The sequence below is a fragment of the Palaemon carinicauda genome, chromosome 35 (genome assembly GCF_036898095.1).
Source record: "Palaemon carinicauda isolate YSFRI2023 chromosome 35, ASM3689809v2, whole genome shotgun sequence".
Taxonomy (NCBI): domain Eukaryota; kingdom Metazoa; phylum Arthropoda; class Malacostraca; order Decapoda; family Palaemonidae; genus Palaemon; species Palaemon carinicauda.
In genome coordinates this window covers 79,628,302-79,646,037 of record NC_090759.1, presented here as the reverse complement: position 1 = coordinate 79,646,037, position 17,736 = coordinate 79,628,302, and the positions used below count along the sequence as shown (strand labels likewise).

The 17,736-nt window shown below is 33.3% G+C and overlaps 1 protein-coding gene across 1 annotated transcript; it reads right to left on the bottom strand.

The window, feature by feature from the left end:
* Positions 1–383: 383 nt before the first annotated feature.
* On the bottom strand, positions 384–17,655 carry LOC137627377 (protein takeout-like). Its single transcript, XM_068358465.1, has 6 exons — positions 17,646–17,655; positions 6,794–6,889; positions 5,268–5,415; positions 3,941–4,074; positions 1,708–1,860; positions 384–728 (listed from the first exon to the last, which is right to left on the bottom strand). Exons 1-6 carry the CDS (start codon positions 17,653–17,655, stop codon positions 574–576), a joined length of 696 nt encoding a protein of 231 aa, XP_068214566.1. The 3' UTR covers positions 384–573.
* Positions 17,656–17,736: the final 81 nt, after the last annotated feature.

The following is a 17,736-nucleotide window of genomic DNA, read 5'->3' as shown; positions in this document are numbered from 1 at the left end:
ACGACAGAGTAGATCAGGCCATGCCAGTTCTGTACGGCAGAACTAGATCAGGCCATGCCAGTTCTGTACGGCAGAACAAGATCAGGCCATGCCAGTTCTGTACGACAGAACTAGATCAGGCCATGCCAGTTCTGTATGGCAGAACTAGATCAGGCCATGCCAGTTCTGTACGGCAGAACTGGATCAGGCCATGCCAGTTTTGTACGGCATAGCTAAATCAGGCTGTACCAGTTCTTTACGGAGAACTAGATCAGGCCATCCTAGTACTGTACGACAGAGTAGATCAGGCCATACCAGTTCTGTACGACAGAGTAGATCAGGCCATGCCAGTTCTGTACGGCAGAACTAGATCAGGCCATGCCAGTTCTGTACGGCAGAACTAGATCAGGCCATACCAGTTCTGTACGACAAGAGCTAAATCAGGCCATACCATATCTGTACGACAGAGCTAAATCTTGGCCAAACTAATTATGATCACAGGCACTGTTCAGAATCTCTGAAAGCAAAAACGAGCTACTATCAATCCAGGACAACAAGAAAAGATGTTTTAAATACAGTAATGATTATCAAGAATTAATTTGTGATCAAGAAGGCGTCGACAGGAAGCTGAGACAAGGCATCGTTCATGACTTTTTCGACCAGTTCACCCAGTTGTCTGGTCACTTCAGGTTTGACATCTCTAAGAATTTCTTGGCTGTTCTGGTTCACGAAGAGGTTCACCGTCTGGCCTGAAAGATAAAGCAAATTTTATAGATTTATATCCAGAGCTGAAAGCCAGATTGAGAGAGAGAGATGGTTGATCTTTCAATTCTAAAGTGGTATAGTTTGACTTATGAACTTTGAAAGGGTATGGTTATGTTTACATTCCAAAGGGCACAATTTAACTTAAATTAAATTCCAAAGGGGTAAAGTTAACCTTAAAATCAATTCCACCAAAGAGTAAAGTTAACCTTTAATTAAATTCCAAAGGTGTAAAGCTAACCTTAAATTCAATTCCAAAGGGGCACAGTTAACCTTGAATTCAATTCCAAAGTGGCACAGTTAACCTTGAATTTAATTCCAAAGGGGCACAGTTAACCTTGAATTCAATTTCAAAGGGACCCAGTTAGCCTTTCATTGAATTTCAAAAAGGCACAGTTAACCTTTAATTCAATTCCAAAGGGGCACAGTTAACCTTAAATTCAATTCCAAAGGGGCACAGTTAACCTTGAATTCAATTTCAAAGGGGCACAGTTAGCCTTTCATTGAATTTCAAAAAGGCACAGTTAACCTTGAATTCAATTCCAAAGGGGTACAGTTAACCTTCCAATTCAAGGGGAAGAGTTAAAGGGGCAGAGTTCAAATTACAATTCAATGAACAAAATATCAAATGCAATTTCCCATATTAATACGAGACCCATTTCTTCCCATCAACTTTGTAGTATCAAAAGACCCTTTTCTTCCCATTAACTTGGTAGTATCAAAAGACCCCTTTCTTCCCATCAACTTTACAGTATCAAAAGACCCATTTCTTCCCATCAACTTTGTAGTATCAAAAGACCCCTTTCTTCCCATCAACTTTGTAGTATCAAAAGACCTTTTTCTTCCCATATACTCTGTAGTATCAAAAGACCCCTTTATCCCCATCAACTTTATAGTATCAAACAACTCAAATTGAAGTAACTCCACCAACCATTCTACCGACAACACACTGAACAGCTTCCATACCCAGAATTGGATCTCCATTGAAGAGGTTATCCAACTTGATGTTGAGTCTGTGGATGGTGAAGTCGATTGCAGTTCCAGAGATCCGGAGATGTTCTGTGCCGGAGGCTGAGCGGTGCACTCTTACGTTCCCTTGGCCGGAAACTATGACGTCGTCTGTTGGTTGTGAATAAATGTTATTTACAATGACCTAATAGAGGCTTGACATAAATAAGTAAAGTAGAATCTAGGCTGCCCAGAATCTATAATGTTATTTACAATGATCTAAATAAGACTTGCATAAATAAGTAAAGTAGAATCTAGGCTGCCCAGAAACTATAATGTTATTTACAATGACCTAATAGAGGCTTGGCATAAATAAGTAAAGTAGAATCTAGGCTGCCCAGAATCTATAATGTTATCTACAATGACCTAATAGAGGCTTGGCATAAATAAGTAAAGTAGAATCTAGGCTGCCCAGAATCTATAATGTTATTTACAATGATCTAAATAAGACTTGCATAAATAAGTAAAGTAGAATTTAGGCTGCCCAGAAACTATAATGTTATTTATATTGATCTAAATAAGACTTGCATAAATAAGTAAAGTAGAATCTAGGCTGCCCAGAAACTTATTTACAATGACCTAATAGAGGCTTTGAATAAATAAGTAAACTAGAATCTAGGCTGCAAGAAACTGTTATTTACAATGATCTAAATAACACTTGCATAAATAAGTTCATTAGTTCAATTAGTTCATTATGCATGTTGCATAAGATTTTTCATAACTCTGACCATCCTTTACATTCAGATCTCCCTGGACAATTCTATCCTGTTCGTAATACTAGGCAGGCAGTTAATTCTAATAGCCAGGCCTTCTCCATCACGAGGCTCAATGCTACACAGTATTCTAGAAGTTTTATTCCAGCTGTGACCAAGTTGTGAAATGATCTTCCTAATCGGGTAGTTGAATCAGTAGGACTTCAAAAGGTCAAACTTGCAGCAAATGTTTTTATGTTCAATAGGTTGGCAGTCTTATAGTCTATATACGATATATCTGTTTTAATGTTAATGCTTTTTCAAATATTTTATTTTAATTTTTCATTACTTCTTATATCTATTATTTCCTTGTTTCCTTTTCTCACTGGGCTATTTTTCCATGTTGGAGCCTTTGAGCTTAAAGCATCTTGCTTTTCTAACTAAGGTTGTAGCTTGGCTAATAATAATAATAATAATAATAATAATAATAATAATAATAATAATAATAATAATAATAATTCCGCAGCCAACAAATCGTGTTGACATAAGAATGGTTACTGTTGTATTCAAATTATTGGAACCTATAGTCAAATTTTTTTTAGTGAGGCAGATTTGCACCGATTCGCAGGGGTGCCCTTTCAGCTTGGGAGAAGTTTCCTGATTGCTGATTGGTTGGACAAGATGATTCTAACCAATCAGGTAGCAGGAAACTTTTTCCCAGCTAAAAGGGCACCCCTGCGAGTCGGTGCAAATCTGCCTCACTAAAAAAATTTGACTATAGATATATGTCTAGTGTAGGCTCCAGAGCCTTTAAATATAGGGCCCAGAGACTATACAATAAGCTTCCACGAGACATACGAATGATTGAAGACATTAAGGCTTTCAAGAGGAAACTGGAGACTTTCTTATTCTGCAATTTTGACAGTGACGATTTAACAGTAAATGAGCAATAAGTGATATTAAATTATTGAATACTCTGAACAAGATAAAATGACAGTGGAGGTCCTGTAGAGAGTACAGTTCCCCTGTTGTATATTTTAAAAATATTTCATTTTTCCTCGTTTCCTTTCTTCGCACTGGGTTATTTTCCCTGTTGGAGCCCCAGGGCTTGTAGCATCCTGCTTTTCCTACTAGGGTTGTAGCTTATCAAGTAGTAGTAATAATAATAATAATAATAATAATAATAATAATAATAATAATAATAATAATAATAAATAATATATCATTCATTAATAATAATAATAATTTATTAATAATAATAATTTTTTAATAATAATAATAATAATAACAGCAATAATAAATATTAATAATATTTATACTAATTTACTAATAATAATAATAACAATAACAATAGCCACAAAAAACAGCCCTTATAGTAAAACAAGCATTGAAGAAATTAAGTAAAATAAGTAAGATTTGAAAAACTAAAAATCCAGAAACCTACGATGCTCAAATGTAAACAAAAACTAAAAGAAAAATCTGAGGATCTTAAAACTTACTAAGGAGGGCGTTAAATGGTCCGTCACCAATGATGGGCAAGATGAAAACTCTGCCGTTCAAATTGTAGGTCCCGACGATTTTCAACTGAGGGATGTTGAGGCCTACTCTGAAGGTGTTGGTCACTGGGTCGGCGCTGTGGCGGGAAATAAGGAGTTTAATTAATAAGGAACTTAATTGATAAGGAGTTGATTAGATAAGGAGCTTAATTGATAATGAGTTTATTAGATAAGGAGCTTAATTGATAAGGAGTTTATTAGATAAGGAGCTTAATTGATAAGGAGTTTATTTGATAATGAGTTTCATTAATGAAGAGTTTCATTAATGAGTATTTGATAATGGAGCTTAATTGATAAGGAGCTTAACTGATAAGGAGTTTATTTGATAATGAGTTTCATTAATGAAGAGTTTCATTAATGAGTATTTGATAATGGAGCTTAATTGATAAGGAGCTTAACTGATAAGGAGCTTATTTGATAATGAGTTTAATTAATGAGGAGTTTCGTTAATGAGTTTATTTGATAAGGAAGTTAATGGATAAGGAGTTTAATTGATAAGGAGTTTAAATAATGAGGAGTTTAATTAATGAGTTTAATTAATGAGGAGTTTAATTAATGAGGAGCTTAATTAATGAGGAGCTTAAATGATAAGGAGTTTATTAGATAAGGAGCTTAATTGATAAGGAGCTTAATTGATAAGGAGTTTATTAGATAAGGAGCTTAATTGATAAGGAGCTTAATTGATAAGGAGCTTAATTGATGAGGAGCTTAATTGATAAGGAGCTTAAATAATAAGGAGCTTTATAAATAAATTTAATTAATAAGAAGCTTAATAAGAACTTTAATTAATAAAGATTAATTAATAAGTACTTAAATTAATAGGGACCTTAATTAACAGAGACCTCAATTAATACGGAGCTGAGTTTAATTGATAAGGATTTAAATTGATGACTAATTAATAAGGAGTTCAATTGATAAGGATTTAAATTGATGACTAATTAATAAGGAGTTTAATTGATAAGGATTTAAATTGATGACTAATTAATAAGGACTTTAATATAATAAGGACTTTAATATAATAAGGAGCTTAATAAGGAGTTTAATGAATAAGGAGCTTAATGAATAAGGAGCTTAATTAATACCGTTGTTGAAAAATAATTACAGTAGTGGAATGCTAGGAGTAGTGGTTTTAACAGTAAACAATAGTTGATATAATTTGTGAAACATTTCGGGAGTTTTTTTTCTTCGAACAAGTGGTAGAGAGAGAGAGAGAGAGAGAGAGAGAGAGAGAGAGAGAGAGAGAGAGAGAGAGAGAGAGAGAGAGACTTACTCTATCAATGTAGTGGTGAACTGAGACAGTCCTGTAACTGTCAGATCCGTGAAGGTCGACTCAATAGTGACACCGCCGTCGCGTTGTTGGAAGACTAAGTTTGGGACCTGCATGGGCTCCAGGCGAGGAAGGTTCAGCTCCGGGATTCCTGAGGACATAAAAGGCTTCAGTGAATTGGAACCTCTCTAAAGGAATTGCTTTAGTAATGGGAATTAAGGGGATACGATGGATCCCAGTGGGATTAAAATAGAAAAATAACTGTAAAACTAATTAGTGTAAATAATTATTAATGGGAGAAAAGAGCAGGCGAGGAAGGTTCAGCTCCGGGATTCCTGAGGACATATAAGGCTTCAGCGAATTGGAACCTCTCAAAAGGAGTTGCTGTAGTAATGGGAGATAAAGGGGGATACGATGGATCCCAGTGGGATTAAAATAGAAAAATAACTAAAACTAATTAGTGTAAATAATTATTAATGGGAGAAAAGAGCAGGCGAGGAAGGTTCAGCTCCGGGATTCCTGAGGACATAAAAGGCTTCAGTGAATTATAACCTCACTAAAGGAATTGCTGTAGTAATGAGAGATAAGGGGATACGATGGATCCCAGTGGGATTAAAATAGAAAAATAACTGTAAAACTAATTAGTGTAAATAATTATCAATGGGAGAAAAGAGCAGGCGAGGAAGGTTCAGCTCCGGGATTCCTGAGGACATAAAAGGCTTCAGTGAATTATAACCTCACTAAAGGAATTGCTGTAGTAATGGGAGATAAGGGGATACGATGGATCCCAGTGGGATTAAAATAGAAAAATAACTGTAAAACTAATTAGTGTAAATAATTAATAATGGGAGAAAAGAGGATTGAAATAGAAATGGAAAAATATTTATATCGCCCATAACTGTCTTCAACAGGTTTTGAATGTGATGGATTAATATAACTACTGTAGGAGTGTCTTCCAAGTCATTGCTTTGCAGGTAATCCAAAGGTTTATAGGTATCTTTTATGTTCCCAAAGTCAAAAAAACTAAAACATTGAAGTCATGAAAACTAAATCTTGAAAATAGAAAAAAAACTTTGAAGTCAAGAAAACAATAACTTTGAAATCATGAAATAAAAAATAAAGCTGAAAGTAAAGAAAACAAACTTTAAAGTCAAAAAAATACTTTGAAGTCAGGAAAACTTCAAACTTGAAAATCAAGGAAACAAACACTTCATAGCCAGGAAAACAAAAACTAACTTGAAAGTCAAGAAAACAAAAACTTTGAAGTCAGGAAAATCAACAATTTGAAGTCAAGAAAACAAAAATAAACTTGAATGTCAATAAAACAAACAACTTAAATGTCAGAAAAACTAAAACATGCATGAAAAATAAAGAAAAAAAACTAAAAGTCAAGAAAAAAACACTTTAAAGTCAGTAAAACAAAATACAACTACTCCAATCATGAACCTTAAAACGTCAAATCAAGATGGCCGCCACAACAATCTCGGAACAGAAGACAAATCTAGCATAAACAAGAGATCTATTCTCACCTGTGCGTAGGCTGGGTCTCAGGTCCTCTAGCGTCTGTTTGAGACAATCATTAAGAGCCACTTTCTTCCCGACTCGGCATTTCCGTAATTGTGAGGCTGCAAAGAGGAGAAAAATAATTAGTAATTAATGATTCTATGACATTAAAATACTTGTCAATTAAAACATTAATTCTTTGTAATGGGAATAAAAATAATGGAATTAAGTACACCAGCAGCTTCATATCAAAGCATTCACGTATACGTATGCATACTGTATATGCACACATGTATATATGCATGCGTGTTGTTTACATATAAAAACACACGTGTATATATATATATATATATATATATATATATATATATGTATATATATATATATATATATATATATATATATATATATATATATATATATATATATATATATAATATATATATATATATATATATATATATAATATATATATATATATAATATATATATATATATATCCCTTTCTATTTTTTATTCTCTCGCTCTCGCTCTTTCTCTTTCTTTCTCTTTCTCTCTCTCTCTCTCTCTCTCTCTCTCTCTCTCTCTCTATACTACGAGCGATAACAAAACCTAAACATACCACAAAAACCGAAGATATTAAGGCTTTCAAGAGGAAACTGAAGACTTTCTTCTTTTCTCAAGTGCTTCGATAGTGTACATTTAACAATAAACGAGCAATATGCTGTGTGAAATGTTAAATGCTTTCGAACGAGCATGATACAATGACTGAGGAGGTCTTGTATAGAGTAGGGTTCCCCTGCTGTATAGGAGCAGAAAAACAGCTCAAAGTAAAATACACACTTTCTTAATTAAGTTAGATTTGGACCATCGCCAATAGCCGACAACCTTGTGGATATATAACCTTGATAAGGCCTGTGAAAGCTAATGGTCTCATAAAAGAACTAATGATAAAACCTTTTACTTTTTTACCCTATCAAATTATCAAGTTTCTCCTAACGCCATTAATTGAATGTTTGTGACGACAACAGTGGCTTGTTGGTTGTTCAAGTAATTTATAAATGTTTTACTATAAAAACTAAATAGTTTGTATATAATAATTTAGATATCTTAATTTTTCCTTGTTGGAACCCTTGGGCTTATAGCATCCTGTTATTCCAATTAGGGTTGTAGCTTAGCTAGTAGTAAATAATAATAATAATAATAATAATAATAATAATAATAATAATAAAACAATGATAATTCAGTAGAGTAATAATAATAATAACTAATAATAATATTAGTAGTAATAATAATAATAATAATAATAACAATAATAATAATAATAAATAATAACAAAAATAACCTAATATCAATATTTCACAAGAATAATAATAATGATAAGGATAATTCACTAGAATAAAAACAATAATAATAATTAATAATAATAATTCACAAGAATATTTTTAGTAACAATTTCACTAGGATAATAACAATAACAATAATAATAATCATTAGAATTCACATCTATAAACATTAAGTTTAAATTTTATTTATTCGTATTTCCACCTATATAAACAAGTGTTCATTTAGGATCTGTTTACCTTGCACAAGGCAACAAACAAATACGCACTTCACATAATACGAACAAGTTTGAGGTTAAGAGTCGGGCTGCATATGCAAGTCATATTCGGAAAACTTGCTTTACCACCCAGAGAGAGAGAGAGAGAGAGAGAGAGAGAGAGAGAGAGAGAGGTAATTAAAATCTCTCACTTAACTGCCCAGTTTAAGTCAAGGCCCCCCAAAAAAAATCGAGAGAGAGAGAGAGAGAGAGAGAGAGAGAGAGAGAGAGAGAGAGAGAGGAGGTAATTAAAATACCTTCTTAGCAGTCCAGTCAAGGCCCCCCAAAAAAATTCGAGAGAGAGAGAGAGAGAGAGAGAGAGAGAGAGAGAGATAATTAAAATCTCTCACTTAACTGCCCTGTTCAAGTCAAGCCCCCCAAAAAAATCGAGAGAGAGAGGAGAGAGAGAGAGAGAGAGAAAGAGAGAGAGAGAGAGAGAGAGAGAGAGAGAGAGAGGGAGGGATAATTAAAATCTCTCACTTAACTGCCCTGTTCAAGTCAAGCCCCCCCAAAAAAAATCAAGAGAGAGAGAGAGATGAGAGAGAGAGAGAGAGAGAGAGAGGGGGGATATTTAAAATCTCTCACTTAACTGCCCTGTTCAAGTCAAGCCCCCCCAAAAAAAAATCGAGACAGAGAGAGAGAGAGAGAGGAGAGAGAGAGAGAGAGAGAGGAGGTAATTAAAATATCTTCTTAGCTGTCCAGTCAAGGCACCCCCAAAAATGAGAGAGAGAGAGAGAGAGAGAGAGAGAGAGAGAGAGAGAGAGAGAGGTAATTAAAATCTCTCACTTAACTGACCAGTTTAAGTCAAGGTCCCCCAAAAAAATTCGAGAGAGAGAGAGAGAGAGAGAGAGAGAGAGAGAGATAATTAAAATCTCTCACTTAACTACCCTGTTCAAGTCAAGGCCCCCAAAAAATTCGAGAGAGAGAGAGAGAGAGAGAGAGAGAGAGAGAGAGGGTAATTAAAATCTCTCACCTAACAACTGCCCTTTTAAGTCAAGGCCCCCAAAAAAAAATTCGAGAGAGAGAGAGAGAGAGAGAGAGAGAGAGAGAGAGAGAGGTAATTAAAATCTCTCGCCTAACAAAAAAAGGGAAAAAAAATTCAAGGAGTGTCTTGTTAATAAAAAAAAAAAAAATAAAAACGATCTTGTTGGAGAACACATGACTAAATCAAAAGGCCAGTCTGGTTTTATCATTTCCAGGATATGCCCATATCCACGTACGCCACCCACCGACCGTTAGTTCTGTCCAAGGTACAGTTGGATACAAGCATTCACGAGACACCTCTCTCTGACGTATTGCACCCTCCCCACACCCGTTACTGCAAGGAGAATAACCAGAGTAGGGAGACTTGGTTCCTCAGATCAAGGTGTACCAGAAACTCCTGCTTCCAACTGTACCTCAGTACTTAAATAACAATCACTGGTTAGAGAATATAATTAGATTTTAAATCTGGATTAAGTCCTGCCCTGGGTGTAGGAGGCCATTAAGTTGAGTAGAAGGCTACAAAGAGTGTGGCTAATGCCTACATGGAGTGGTTGACTCCTGGTTGGTTTTGAAGGTCTTAAATGTTATATGTATTTTCCCAAAATTACTATTATGTAGAATGCGCGAGGTGTATATATATATATATATATATATGTATGTATGTATGTATATATAAATATATATTATTATATATACATATATGTATGTATGTATGTATATATAAATATATATTATTATATATACATTATATATAGAAGTATATATATATATATATATATATTATATATATATTATATATACATACACATACACATGCATATGCATATACATATACACATACACCACACACACACACACACATATATATATATATATATATTACATATACACATACACTCATACACATGCATATGCATATACATACACATACATTATGTATGTATGTATATATATATATATATATATGTATATATATATAATATATTATATATATATATATATATATATATAAATAATAAGATATATAGATTCTTAGGAACATATAGTTAGTAGTAAATCACGGATATATAAAATAACTTAACAGAAGTAGACCACACCCAATATAAAATTTGAATAACTGTGATAAAACAGCATTTGTACATACATACATACATATACATACATACACACGATTATTAAACCAAAAAACAAAAATGACTGGTCAAACCCTGAACAATATTGCCAAAGAATTATACAAGAAATAATTTCTTTTTAAGTAACAAAACATTAAATGTCAGACAAGAGTATCATTACGTAAAAACTGATTTCAAAAGGAAAAAAAAACTCTTGCAACTGGAAAAAAGAAATAAAAAGAAAAAGCTGTCCTTTGCCCAAGTTTCCACGCATGAATTAAGTCACCAGGATACATTTTTTTTTCTTTTTTTGGGTGCTGGTTGCATAAGTATAAAGGAAAAAAGAATAACGGCTAACCTTGGGAATGAAGGAAAACGTGATAAACAAAAGGTAAATGGATGATTGGGAGAAACTATCCTTTGGCTTGGTTCTTTTCCTGTTTATTGACTTGTGAGAATTTTGAGATTTTTTTTATGGTATATTCTGCGATATAAAAATTGAATCTAATATAATATATTAATGAAAATTAAGAAATTCAGAGCTAAAGAAATAAATTACACTCACAAGACTAGGATGCTGAAAAATATTGAATGCTAACGAGAATGTATTTATTCATACATACATACATACATACATACATACATACATACATACATTATGTATATATATATATATATATATACACACACACACATATATATATATATATATACACACACATATATATATATATATATATATGTGTATGTGTGTGTAATTATACATACATACATACATAAAGCAAAATTAACTACAACGAATATAATAATAAAAATCGTGACCTTCAAAACTTGTCTGTCCCGAGACCGGTGCAACTGCGATTTTATCGAAAACTAAACGTCATGTTGTATAACAAGGCAAAATTGACTCCGGCGAGAGAACTTCGCAGTACGACATCCTCTGACTCATTTTCCAAAAATCGTGTTTACATTTATATGTATAACTGGATTTTAATGTTAGAAAAAAATGTTGGAATTCAATAACTGGATATATGCATAAAAAAGTGGATGAGTCATATCTCCAAATTTATATATGGATTAACCAAAGATTTTTTTTTTAATAACGATATATGAAGACTTATTTAAGAAACATCAGAAAAACCTTAAAAAATATTATAAGGAACAAAATTTAACAAAAATGCCGCATATATTTAGATGAAGTTGAATTATTATCATTATTATATCATAATTATTATTATTATTATTATTATTATTATCATTCCCGTAAGATACTAGTGAGGGGTAGCTGAAGATGGTTTGGGCATGCTCTAAACTTTAAACTGGGTTCCACAAGGCACTAGAAAAGTTGGAAGCCCCAGGCCTACATGGCTGAGGACTATGAAGCGTAAATGAGATGATGAATGGAGAAGTATTGTTTTAAAAACTCAAGATAGAGACAACTGGCTAAATCTAAGAGGCCCTTGGCGTCAATAGGCTTAGGAGATTATGATGATCAATGATGATTATTACTATTATTAATTGGAAAAGAAGGATGCTAGAATCGTAAAGGCTCCCACAGGGAAAGTAGCCCAGATAGGAAAGGAAATAAACTAATAGATATAATTAATAAATTAAGATATTTTTAACTCCACAACGTTGAAATACAACAGATCCGTCTAAATACAAACTAAATTTTGTTAAAAGATTAGAAAAGTTTATCATATAAGTTTAAACAAATATATTTTTAAAGCGGAACCTATCAGGCCAAAGCAGAATTATGTCCAATCAGTATTAATTCTAAAAGTATAGGATATATCATAAATTAATTATGTAATAAATTCACTAAAATTAATCATCTCTAATCTCAATTTTTCTGGAAATATTCATAGTACTCTTGCAATACTCAAAATTGTGGGGAAAATTTTTTTTTGGTAATTTTGAGCATGAAGTTATTTTAATATAAAGTTTCATGTAATAAAACTCTACAGATTTTTAGCATAAACTTTCAGAATTGTCAAGCGGATACACAACATTTATATTAGAGTAACTATAGAAAACTAATTATCCATTAAAAACGAAACTTTAATTTACATAATCATGGGCACGAGTAAAGTCTACGGGAATTAAAACCCATATTTAGACATTGTGCCTTAGATGTTCTACTACTACTACTACTACTATTAAATTTATCAGTTTCATTAAGGAAAAGACTGGGGTACTATTACTATCAATTCAAAATTTCTTGTAAACAAAACTAAGTAATTTTTATGTAATAATATGTCTACAATTACAAAAAAAAAAGAAAAAAAAAATTTATTAAGCGATTGAAATAATCCCAATAAATCGTACAAATAAAAAACTATCTTCGTATGATGTTACCATTAACACCAATTTCACAGAAATGCAGAGAATAATGATAGTACAATTAAGAGAAAAAAATATATGTTCGAACTAAAACTACTTTTTCCAAAATAAAAAAAAAACTTCGTATAATATTACCATTAACACCCAATATCGCAGAAATGCAGAGAATAATGATAGTACAATTAAGAGAAAAAAAATATATGTTCGAACTAAAACTACTTTTTCCAAAATAAAAAAAAAACTTCGTATAATATTACCATTAACACCCAATATCACAGAAATGCAGAAAAATAATGATTAAAAAATGAAAAAAATATTCTGACTAAAACTACTATTTTTTTTTTTTTTTAACCAAAAGTAACTTCAGAGTAACCTTGGTTGAGCTATTATATCGAGACGCCATTGGCTGAGGAGGCTACACAAAGAAATGCATTTTTCTTTCTTCCGTCGCATGCAATAGACCGGCTGCAAGAAAAGGTCATGCATTCATGCATGAAAGACACCTCTAGTTGCATGTCAAATTACTTTTAAAATGCAAAACCCTTAATTGCAAAGGCTCAAGGTGGAAAGACCACATCTGTGATCTTAAAATCCCTTACCAAGGTTGGAAAATCCTATTTAATTCTAAATCTCTTACCAAGGTTCAGTTTCCATATAATGCAAAGCTCTCAATTGCATAGGTTCAAGGTTGGAAAATGATATCTTTATTTCTAAATCCCCTACCAAGGTTCAGTTTCCATATAATGCAAAGCTCTCAATTGCAAAGGTTCATGGTTGGAAAATCCTATTTTAATTCTAAATCTCTTACCAAGGTTCAGTTTCCATATAATGCAAAGCTCTCAATTGCATATGTTCAAGGTTGGAAAATGATATCTTTATTCTAAATCCCCTACCAAGGTTCAGTTTCCATATAATGCAAAGCTCTCAATTGCATAGGTTCAAGGTTGGAAAATGATATCTTTATTCTAAATCCCCTACCAAGGTTCAGTTTCCATATAATGCAAAGCTCTCAATTGCATAGGTTCATGGTTGGAAAATCCTATTTTAATTCTAAATCTCTTACCAAGGTTCAGTTTATTTAAATTAATTTCAGCTTAAATCAATTTAGTTTCCAACAAAGTTTACTTAAAATGCAAAAATATTAATAGCAAAGGTTCAAAGCCGAAACACCAAAGTGTAATTTTAAATCCTTTACCAAGGTTTAGTTTATTTAAATTCATTTCACTTTAAATCTATATAATATCCAAAAAAAAGTTTCCCCATAATGAAATTCTTACTTGCAATGGTTCAAGGTTGGGAAATTCACACCTTTAACTAAACTGTTAAAAAAAACCGTAATTTTAATCGGAAATTCTACGTAAAAATATACTGTTCTCGGGCGTATTTCAGTAAAATGCAGGCAGTCGTGATTCTTAAACCTACTTTGTTATTATCTTTTATGGTTTGGTGACCGTAATATCACCCTTTAACGTCAATATATAAGTTTTTAAAACGGTAAATGATTGCAACATTTATTGCAGGATTCTTACAGTTTTTAACGGCACAAGTATTTTTTTTGTTTTTGTTTTTTTTTAAAGGTCGCTCATGAATGGCAGAGGCAAGGGACAGTGACATTGCCCTAGCAATCAGGACAATGCCCTAGAGACTGACCATATATCATATGATCAGCGCCCAAGCCTCCTCTCCACCCAAGCTAGGACCAGGGAGGGCCAGGCCGTGGCTGCTGATGACTCAGCAGATAGATCTATAGGCTCCCCCATACCCCCAAACCTTAGCTCACAAGGATGATAAGGATGCAGACCCTAATGGTACTAACGAGTCTGAGCGGGACTCGAACCCCCGACTGGCAAATACCAGGCAGAGACGTTACCAATCAGGCCACATCAACCAGTGCAAGTCCCTTACCAAGGTTGTTTATTTAAATTTATTTCAGTTTAAATCAATTTAGTTTCCAATAAGTTTCCTTATAATGAAACTCTTAATTGCAATGGTTCAAGGTTGAAAGATAACACCTTCATTTCCCAGTTCCTTTACCAAGAATTAGTTTATTTGGAATTAAAAAATCTAATTCAATAAATTTAGTTTCTAACAATTGCCTTAAAATGCAAAACTTTATGTTCTTCATCTGCAATTCAGTCAATCTAGTTTCTAAGAAAATCCTTAAAATACAAAACTTTCAATTGCAAGGATTGCAGGTCGAAGATACCACTTAATTCTAAATCCCTTATTATAGTCAAATTTTCTTTTACGAGGCGCATTTGCACCGACTAGCATCGGTGCCCTTTTAGCTCGTATAAGTTTATTGCTAGCTGATTGATTGGATAAGATCATTCTAACCAATCAGCTAGCAGGAAACTTTTCAGAGTGCAAATACGACTCCTTGAAAAAAATTGAGTATAGGGTTTAAAATGCAACTCTTAATTGTAAAGGTTCAGGGTTGGAAAAAACCAGACCTGTTACCAACGTTCAGTTCAATCAAACTAGAATAACGAGATTCTGCATTTAAGGAAAACTTACAATAACACTCATACATTAAACTATTGTAGAGTTATTGTAAGTCCCGATACGTATCCTATGGTCTTCTAAACCTTCAAATTACAAGTAGGTTTTCTGAAAGGGCACATAAGGCTATAAAGGTCAGATTATCTTAAACCACCCAAGGCATAATGTTAAGCCTACGCTAGATTAGTTTGGGGACGAAAGAAACTAAAATGCATTATAAACACTATCTTTATCTTGCAATATAAATCTAAACTATGGCAATATTGAGTAGTAGTCCGTCAGAGTTTCATATCTCATTAGTATTCTAAATAAAAAAAACTAAATGGTAAATGATCTGTGCCTCAGAAATAGAATTATCCACAAGCAAATTATTACAAACCAACCTAAAGAATATGTCAGTCCTTCATTAGATTAGTTTGAGGACAAAAGAGAAACTAAAAGGCATGACAATCTTTATCTTGCAATATAAATCTAATCATGGCAAGATTAAGTATAGATTTGTCACAGTACCATACAAGTAATCAACATTTTAAACAAGTGAATGAACTCTGCTCCAGGACTAAAATTATACCCAAGTAATGGTGGTGGTTGTGGTATTGAGAAAGCTTGGCATTACGCCAAACTTGTAGACACTTTGTAGGAGATATTTGGAAAGAAACCTCATGCACAAAATTAAAATCCTTTCCCTTTCTTTAATCCCACAAAATAATGTGATAAGTCTTCTATGCGTAGAATGAGAAGGATATAATTAAAAAATCTAATTTAAGATTCATCAACAAGTAACTAGCAAAGCAATTATTATTATTACTTGCTAAGCTACAACCCTAGTTGGAAAAGCAGGATGCTATAAGCCAGAGGGTTCCAACATGGAAAATAGTCCAGTGAGGAAAAGAAATAAGGAAACTACAAGAAAAGTAATTAACAATGAATAAAAATATTTTAAGAACAGTAACAACAAAATGAATATTTCGTACATAAACTAAAAGAAAAATTAAAAAACAAGATTAAGAGAAATAAGATGGAATAGTGTGCCCGAGTGTACCCTCAAGCAAGAGAACTCTACCCCAAGACAGTAGAAAGACCATGGTACAAAGGCTATGGCATCACCAAATACAGTCAATGAAAAGAAATTCTCATAAATAAAACCTTGAGATTTTTTTTTTTTTTTTGGAGTACAAGCCATGACAGGCAAATCCATATCTGGACCGGTCCCGGACTTCGTTTCGTACTGGACTTTCCAGCCTCCTGCTGGACTTTCCAGCCTCGAGAAATGTTGAAATAACATCTTGCATGCAATCATGCAAGGGATGCAGAACATCAGATTAAGCAGAAAAGTCCGCATTCTCTAGGGGGGGTTGGGGTGGGTGGGTGGGGGGGGGGGTCCCCTTAAAGGATTGATATCGTGCAGCCAATTTGCACAGAAGGTTTATTATTATTATTATTATTATTATTATTATTATTATTATTATTATTATTATTATTATTGTTGTTACTAGCCAAGCTACAATCCTATTTGGAAAAGCAAGATACTACAAGTCTAAGGGTTCCAACAGAGAAAAATAGCCGAGTGAGCAAAAGAAATGAGGAAATAAATAAATGGTGAGAACAAATTAACAATAAATAATTCTAAAAACTCTTATTACTAGCCAAGCTACAACCCTAGTTGGAAAAGGAAGATACTATAAGTCCAAGGGTTCCCAACAGAGAAAAATAGCCCCGTGAGGAAAGGAAATGAGGAAATAAATAAAGGCGAGAACACATTAACAATAGATCATTCTAAAAACAGTAACAACGTCAAAACAGATATTTCATATATAAAATTATAAAAATTTATAGACTTAGGTCAGCCTGTTCAACAAAAACATTTGCTGCAACTTTGAACTTTTGAAGTTCTACTGATTCAACTACCAGATTAGGAAGATCATTCCACAACTTGGTCACAGCTGGAATAAAACTTCTAGAATACTGTGTTTTATTGAGCCTCATGATGGAGAAGGCCTGGCTATTAGAATGGCAGAGGCAAGGGACAGTGACATTGCCGTATCAAGCAGGACAATGCCCTAGAGACTGACCATATACTAGGGCCCCCCTCTCCACCCAAGCTAGCACCAAGGAGAGTCAGGCAATGGGTGCTGATGACTCAGCAGAGACCCAGAGGCTCCCCCCAAAACCCCCATTCTTAGCTCACACGGATGGTGGGGTTGAAGCAAGTAAAGGAACTAACGAGTTTGAGCGAGACTCAAACCCCAGTCTGGCGTTTACCGGTCAGTGACGTTACCACATCGGCCACCACAAGGATCCTTGTGAAGACAATCTATAAGGAAACAAATTCCTCACCACTTGCCATGTTGACGAAAAAAAAAAGAATTGAATATAAATTTATTTCTCTAAATAAAATCCAATAATAACTTTCACTATCTTGGGTTAA